Below are 8,669 nucleotides of genomic sequence, written 5' to 3'. Positions count from 1 at the left end.
AGTTGGAGCTGGACAGTTGTGCTGGTTCTGGCTGGGGTAGAGTTAATTTCCTTTCCAGAGGCTGGCATTGGGCTGTGTTGGGGTTTGTGTTGAACACAGAGTTGATAATACAGAGATGTTTTTATTATTGCTGAGCTTGCACAGAGCCAAGGCCTTTTTCTGCTCCTTGAACCCTGGGGAGGGAGCTGGGAGTGCATGGGAAGTTGGGAGGGGACACAGCCTGGACAGGTGACCCCAACTGACCCAAGGAATATTCCAGACCATATGACATCATGCTCAGTATGTAAAGTGGGGGGAAGAAGGAGGAAGGGGGGACATTTGGAGTGATGGTGTTCATCTTCCCAAGTCACCGTTCCACAGGATGGGGCCCTGCTCTCCTGGAGGTGGCTGAATACCTGCCTGCCCTTGGGAAGGGCTCAATGAATTTCTTGTTTTGCTTTGCTTTTGTGTGTGTGGCTTTTGCTTTTCTTGTTAAACTGACATTCTCTCAACCCAGGAGTTTTCTGGCTTTTACTCTTCTGATTGTCCTTCCCATTCCACCAGGGTGGGGGTAGAGAGGGGGGGTTGAGCAAGCAACTGCGTGGTACTTAGTTTCCAGCTGGGCTTAAACCATGATCGTGGGGGACAATAAAAAGAGCCTTTTAAAATATGTCAGTAGTAAATGGCAGTGCAAAAATGACATCAGCCCATTCCATGATGAGAATAGCCACCTCACAAACAGGGACATGGACGAGACAGAGATGTTTAATGCTTTCTTTGCCTCTGTTTTCAACACCAGTGACAGATCAAGGGGGTCCCAGTGCCCTGAGCTGGAGGACCACGACTGTGAGAATGATCAACTCCCAGTCAACCCTGAAAATGTGTGGGTTCTGCTGTTCCAGCTGGATCCCTATAAGTCTATGGGGCATGATGGGATTCATCCCAGGCTACTCAGAGCTGCTGATGTAATTACAAAACCTCTCTCAATGATTTGTGAATGGTCTTGGGAATCTGAAGAGGTCCCAGCTGACTGGAAGCTGGGGAATGTTGTCTCGATTTTCAAGAAGGGCAAGAAGGAGGCCTCCAGTCTCACTTGTCAGTCTTGCTTCAGTGCCTTGTAGAGTTATGGAGGAGATTATTCTGGGAGGTATTGAAAAACACCTGAAAGACAATGCAGTCATCAGTCACAGCCAGCACAGCTTCATGAGGGAAAAGTCCTGCTTATCAAACCTGATTTTCTTTTATGACAAGGTAACCCACCTGGTTGATCAAGGGAAGCCAGTTGATGTCATCTTTCTGGATTTCAGTAAAGCTTTTGATACTGTCTCTCCCAGGATCCTTCTGGACAAAATGTCCAGCCCCCAGCTGGATAAACACATCATATGGCCCGTGAGCGACTGGCTCACGGGTGGGGCACAAAGGGTTATAGTGAATGGGGTGACATCAGACGGGCGGCCTGTCACTAGCGGAGTTCCACAGGGCTCTATCCTTTGCCCTGTGCTCTTCAACATCTTCATTAATGACCTGGACACAGGACTGGAAAAGATACTGAGTAAGATCGCAGACAATACAAAACTGGGAGGAACTGTTGACTCCACTGAAGGCAGGGAGGCCCTGCAGAAAGACCTCAACCAATTAGAGGACTGGGCAGTCACCAACCATATTACGTTTAACAAGGGCAAGTGCCAGATTCTTCTCCTGGGATGGGGCAACCGTAGATGTACAAACCTGAGGGTCCTGGTCGATGACAAGTTGAATATGAGTCAGCGGTGCTCTGGCAGCCAGGAGGGCCAACCGTGTCCTGAGGTGCATCAGGCACAGCATCACCAGCAGGTCAAGGGAGGGGATTGTCCCACTCTGCTCTGCACTGGGGCAGCCTCATCTTAAGTCCTAGGGGCAGTTTTGGTCACCACAATATAAGGATATAAAGCTATTAGAGACCATCCAAAGGAGAGCACAAGGATGATGAAGGGCCTTCAGGGGAAGCCATGTGAGGAGCAGCTGAGGGCACTTGGTCTGTTCAGCTGGAGGAGACTGAGGGGAGACCTCTTTGCAGTCTACAACTTCCTCATTAAGGGAAGAGGAGGGGCAAACACTGTTCTTTTCTGTGGTGGCCAGTGATAGGACCTAAGGGAACAGCTGGAGCTGTGTCGGGAGAGGGTTAAGTTGGATAGTAGGAAAAGGTTCTTCACCCAGAAGGTAGTCAGGAACTGAACAGGCTCCCCAGAGCAGTGGTCATGGCCCCAACACTACCAGAGCTCAAGAACTGTTTGGACAAACTCTCAGGCACAATGTGGGATTGTTGGGAGTGTCCTGTGCAGGGCTAGGAGGTGGACTTGATGATCCTTGTGAGTCTCTTCCAATTCAGGATATTCTATGAATCTATGGTTCTTGAAAATTGTTTAAATTTGAGTACCTGGCTGTAGTTGGTAAACAGATCATCTGTATGTTTCTAACATAGAAGCAGTTCACAATACATTTTGATCTCTACCACAAATTCTGTTTAAATCTGTATGCTTTCTCAAAAGGCAGTAGTGCACCTCAGTGTGTGTTTAAAAGTTAAACTTCAGATGAGGAACCACTTAAAGGGAAAAAAGATTAAAAAATAGCTAGAAGTTTCTGTTTTCAGGCATTTGTTTAATTTCCACTTTCAGTGTTACTGCTTGAAAGCAATGATTTAAATAAAAATAAGTACTTTTTCATTTCAGATGAAAGCAGTGGCTGGTATGAAGATGTCTTACCAGGTACAACAGGCAATCAATACCTGCCCACAGGATCCTGTGAGAGGTTTTAGACATGATGAATCATCCAATGCATTGTGTTCACACCTATACTCCATGATTCGAGGGAACCGTCAACATAGACGAGCATTTCTAATTTCCTTACTCAACCTCTTTGATGATACTGCAGTAAGCACCACATTTCCTTCACTTATAAAGAAAAAAATATACCATTGCAAGCTTAAATTCTCTTTTTGTAATATATTTTTATTACATAATTACCGATAGCTTTATTTCCCTGAGGTACTTTGTTTTGCTTTATAATATAAGGTATTTACCTAATAGAATGCATTACTCACTTTTGCATCATTCAGTATCTTTCTCTATTCAGTTTTAGATTGTTTAGGAATAATGTATCTTTAGGTATGACTAAATTTTGCATGTATATATATGTTTAATAAGATATTTGTGTATATATTTATATGTACTTTTTTTTAACTTCCAGAAAACAGAGGTGAATATGCTTTTGTACATAGCAGACAATCTAGCCTGTTTTCCTTACCAAACACAGGAAGAGCCACTGTTTATAATGCATCATATAGACATTACACTATCAGTTTCTGGTAGCAACCTACTACAGTCATTTAAAGAGGTATGTGCATTTATATTTTAGTATATTTATTATGGTGGCAGCATAAGCTTCTATATAATTTGGTCAATTTTTCAGTGAATACAGTACCATTATTGTGATATGGACCAGTATTGTTAGTTTGTAACTGGTAGTTAAAAAACAACCCTTTCTGTTCTGACCTGTATCTGGTAGACACTAGTTAAAAACTTTCCTTATATTGCTGCTTATGTTATTAAAAATGAATGACAAATTTTGAGATATTAATATTAAATCTATATAATTACCTAATATTTCTGAATTAATTGGAATTAATACTTGCATGCATAATTTTAATAGCAAAATCCCATTTACTTTTTCTTTTGTTGTCAAGTAGCTGATGGCAGTGCCATGTGTGTTGCTTAGGAGAATTTAAATACATTATTTATCGCAAGAAAAGAGTGTGCAATATGTCTTTTCTTAAGGTATCATATAAGAACCCAAATAATGGTATAGTATCTGTTGCTATGGCAATACGCAATCCTGTAAGAAAAAGGCCTTTGTTTCTTGTGCTGTGTCCAGTTTTGGGCTCCTCAGGACAGGAGAGACATGGAGTTCCTGGAGTGGGTCCAACAGAGGCTGTGAGGATGATTAAGGGACTGGAGCACCTCTCTTATGAGGAAAGGCAGAGGGAGTTGGGGCTGTTCAGCCTCAAGAGGAGTCATCTGTCAGGGGACCTTATCAATGTCTGTCAGTGTCTGCAGGGAAAGGTCAGAGAATGGACCAGGCTCAGCTCAGTGGGGCCCAGCAATGGGACAAGAAGAATGGACAGGAACTGATGCCCAGGAGGTTCCACCTGAACTTGAGGAAGAACTTCTCTGTGCAGTGACCGAGCACTGGAACAGATTGCCCAGAAAGGGTGTGGAGTCTCCCTCGCTGGAGATATTCCAGACCCATCTGGACACAATCTTGTGCTGTGTTCTCTGGGATGACCCTACTGGAACAGGGAGGTGGAACCAGATGACCCACTGTGGTCCCTTCCAACCTGACCCATTCTGTGATTCTTAAAGAATTCAGTGTCTTCATTTCCTGGACAACTTTAACAGTAGAAGGTCCAAACTGTCAGGAAACAAACCCATTTCTAGAATTTCCAATCTGACTAGTAATTACAAGTCAGAGTTGATACCTGGAAGGAACATTGCTTTGAATTCTCACCCTACCAAAGTAAAATTTTTAATTTGCTTGAAAAAGCACATTCTTTAGATGGGGGACCAGAATGTAGAGGATGAAATCCTGCTTGGGACATTTTAAGTTCTATGTTATGAAAAAGCATAATATGTGCAGTAATAATGCAGGTATGAAATTCTGTAGCTCTACAAGTAATGGAACTGGCTATTAATAATACTGTATATGCTGATTTGAGGGGCTCTCTGGTCAGCAGTATAATTAGTGTCATAGGATTTTTACAGAGACAAGGATTAAAACCAGCTTGGACTAGTTTGCACCAATGTACATATGGAAATATATGTAACATGCAAAAATTCTATTCAGGTGAAAAAAAAGAGATTTTCTTCCTGATTTATTGTATTTGGCTTTTACTTCATTTTACTGTCTCTGATAACAAACTTGAGCAGTCTTTTTAAGAATAACATGCCAGTGGAGTACTTCTTGCTTCAGTTCTTTCTGTAACCACCTTACAAAAAAAGTGGACTTTGGATCAATTTTTCAGGGACCTTGAATTCAGCTTTTTTTTTGTCATAAATTATTTTAATCTTTGAATATAAAGTTATTAAAATCGAGTTATGAATTAATAATATTGTTCAGGGAATTTTTCCTAATTTAAGTCAATAATGATTTTTTAGAAATGTACATGATGCTACTTACCCTAATTTTGGAATGTGTGTTTACTTCTCTGTCTCACAGTCTATGGTGAAAGACAAAAAAAAGGAAAGAAAGCCTTCATCAGACGAGGAGACTGAGAGTGACAGTAACAGTGGTAGTGAGAGCAAAAGTGAGGAGGAAGCTTCTAAGCCTCGGAGGTTACGGAAACGAGTAAACTCTGATTCAGATTCTGATGAAGAAAATGATATAAATGCCGTGATGAAATGTTTACCAGAAAATTCAGCTCCTTTAATTGAATTTGCAAATGTCTCCCAAGGCATATTATTACTTTTGATGCTGAAACAGCATTTAAAGAACCTCTGTGGATTCTCTGATAGGTAAGAATATTTAGACAATAGGCCATCTTGTTATCTAGTGAGTTCTTTGTGAGGATTAAGTTTGGAAGAAGTTGGACTCCCTCCAACTTTTAGTTGAGTAGTGTTTAGTTGATTGTTAGTAATTGCAGTAGATTTGTATAAGAGAAAACCATAAATAGAATCGGTTGAATGTAATGAAACTCACTTAGAAAAAGTAATGATTTCATTTCTTACCAGGATGTGTATTATATACAGAATGGTTAAAATATAACTACTTATATTGAATATTTTTAAAAACTTTTCCTTGAAATTGTTTTGGACTTTGCTTAAAAGCTCTTTCTTCTCTTTTGTTCTCTTTAAACAGTAAAATTCAGAAATATTCTCCATCTGAATCTGCAAAAGTGTATGATAAAGCTATAAACAGGAAGACAGGAGTACATTTCCATCCAAAACAAACTCTGGATTTTCTGCGGAGTGATATGGCTAATTCTAAGATTACTGAAGAAGTGAAGAGGAGTATAGTAAAACAGTACTTAGATGTAAGTAAAGTTGCTTTGCAGAAAATCTGAAATCCTTTCAAACTAGGTAACACAGTGTAAACTTGAAAATAGATGCTGATGTATTGGAAGAAGATTTCAAAATGTTAAGTTTCTGGTAATCATTTGTGATGGGTATATGATAACTCACAATTTCCTTTCAGGATGTTTAGCAGTATTACCTTTCAAATTATTCTAATAAATTTAAACACAATAAAAATTAATTTCAACTGAAGGATATTTATCTTTGCAGAGTATTTTCTAATTTCTGGTGTCCATCGTGTATAACTCTACCATATAACTTGTTCACTTTATCCCTGACTGTTTCTGTCATTGGAACAGAGACTAGATCTAGTGTATTTACCCTTTTTTTTTTCTTTTTTCTTTTCCAATTCTTTAAAATATTAACTAGAGAAAACTTGCAGTTTTGGAAACACAGGAAGAAAGCTTTTACATATCTACTAGAAAATGAAAGTAAAATGTTTGTAGAACAAAACACAAGCTGTTAAAGTTTGAAGTTTTCTGCCATTTGTTTTACACTGTTTCTTTAACTTTTAATTTGTGTTTAATGTAGTGTGATATGAATGTCCATTTTTAAAGTTTGAATGTAAACTGATCTGTGTTTTGGGGGGTTTATTTAATAGTTCAAGCTCCTTATGGAACATTTGGATCCTGATGAAGAGGAAGAAGATGGAGAGGTGTCAGCTAGCACAAATGCTCGGAACAAAGCAATTACCTCACTTCTTGGAGGAGGCAGCCCTAAAAACAATGCAGCTGAGACAGAGGATGATGAAAGTGATGGGGAGGATAGAGGAGGAGGCACTTCAGGGGTGAGGCGGAGGAGGAGTCAACGTATTTCACAGCGTATTACGTAAAATTATTTTTATGTGATTATAAATGTCAGTCTATTATATTAAATGTACACCAAGTAATGTAATCGACATGAAAGAAAGCATTTTGTAGATAGAGATTCTCTACTTAACCATTTATACAAGTTTTGTAGAAAGTTTAACAGAAAAGACAATAAAAAAAACACCAACTAGAAAATGAGATTTATCCCATATAAAAATTTATTAATTTTCTTTTGGAATGTACTGTGTGTTATCCTTTTTATTGTTGCCAAGTTTTTATGTAGCTTTATGATTCGTGTGTATATATAATTTTATATATCAATAAGAGGTAAAGACACGGGTACAAATTAAGAGTATGTGATTTTACAAGGATATGTTAACCCCTTGGCGCTGGCGGTCGCGGTGCGTCTCATTGCCGGCAATGGAATGTGTGCCGGGGAATCCCAACTCCCGGCGTCAAGGGATTAAAAGCAATAAAAGCAATAATTTCACTAAAGTTCTTTTGTGTAACACTTGGTCTTTTTTCCCCCAATGTTTTAGTCATTGAGAAGGTCAAAACGAAATTCAGACTCTACAGAGTTGGCAGCACAGATGAATGAAAGTGTTGATGTCATGGATGTCATCGCTATTTGCTGTCCAAAGTACAAAGACCGACCACAAATTGCAAGAGTAGTACAGAAAACCAGCAATGGCTTCAGTGTTCAGTGGAGGGCAGGCTCCTACAGTGGCTCCTGGACTGAGGCTAAGCGCCGTGATGGCCGCAAACTGGTGCCTTGGGTAGACACTATTAAAGAGTCAGACATTATTTACAAAAAAATTGCTCTAACAAGTGCTAATAAGCTGACTAATAAAGTTGTTCAAAATTTACGATCGCTGTATGCTGCCAAGGATGGAACTTCCAGCTAATGAATTTGTACACACAGCCAAATTTACAGGAATTGAAATAACAGAAAAACTTAAGATATCGACTTTCTGGAAAAAAAAAATCTGTTAAATGAAGAGTAAGAATGGAATCTGGGATGCAAGAAAAAAGAAGGAAATATTTGGTAAACATTTATGTGGGAGCTTCCTTCGCTGTTGTGCAGCAGAAACTTCTCAGTTCATTTTTACTCCCACTGTATTATAGTTTAAAAAATTGTTTATACCTTGAAAAAAACCTTTCTGTTAAAAAAAATAAACAAGTGAATGTTGGAAATTAGTCTGTTAATGTTCTTAATAAAGTGTTCTTGGAGTTTAACCTAGCAGCGGATGGCTTTCTTTAGTGTAGCCCAGTTTCCAGGGAAGCATTGTTTTTACAGGCTGTAAAGTGGCAGAATCTCCCAGATATATAATTTTTTCTGTTGGAAAAAAAAAAAAAAACCGCATGCAGTATCTATGACCTATCTGCAGGAGAAGTTTTTGTAAATGTAGATTTTGATGTATTAGGTCACCCTGAAATAATACAAGAAAAGGGATCCCCAGCAAATCTGGTGGAATGAATACTGCAATAAATTTTTTTACTTCTCTTTGTTACTTGTCTGTTTCCATTTGAATTTCTTATTGTAAAGATCTGTTTCAATCCATTTATATTATTTTGCAGTCTTTTATGTAAAATTTACTATACTAGTGGTTTTCAAAACAAGAAAAATATTGTTTATACAGTTTTATAGGCTTTCTGAATAATTGATATCTTTTTATTTTTATCCCTTGAAGGGTGTAAACACAAGTTAACTCCAGGGGTTTATTGTATCCTGCAGTATTTAGTATTAACTATATGATTTAGCACTGTGCCAAACACA

General features: G+C 38.8%; 1 protein-coding gene across 1 annotated transcript in view; it reads left to right on the top strand.

Annotated features, from left to right (window-relative positions):
- LOC102042933 (nipped-B-like protein) overlaps positions 1–8,403 on the top strand; it is a 60,913-nt gene extending 52,510 nt beyond the window's left edge. The window contains exons 34-39 of the mRNA XM_031065440.1: positions 2,688–2,888; positions 3,205–3,351; positions 5,230–5,525; positions 5,869–6,043; positions 6,685–6,870; positions 7,432–8,403. Coding sequence (XP_030921300.1) covers positions 2,688–2,888; positions 3,205–3,351; positions 5,230–5,525; positions 5,869–6,043; positions 6,685–6,870; positions 7,432–7,797 — 1,371 coding nt within the window. The 3' untranslated portion in view covers positions 7,798–8,403. The remainder of the gene's footprint in view (positions 1–2,687; positions 2,889–3,204; positions 3,352–5,229; positions 5,526–5,868; positions 6,044–6,684; positions 6,871–7,431) is intronic.
- Positions 8,404–8,669: the final 266 nt, after the last annotated feature.

Source organism: Geospiza fortis, unplaced genomic scaffold, assembly GCF_000277835.1.
Source record: "Geospiza fortis unplaced genomic scaffold, GeoFor_1.0 scaffold329, whole genome shotgun sequence".
NCBI lineage: Eukaryota > Metazoa > Chordata > Aves > Passeriformes > Thraupidae > Geospiza > Geospiza fortis.
This window is presented reverse-complemented; position numbering and strand designations above follow the sequence as displayed.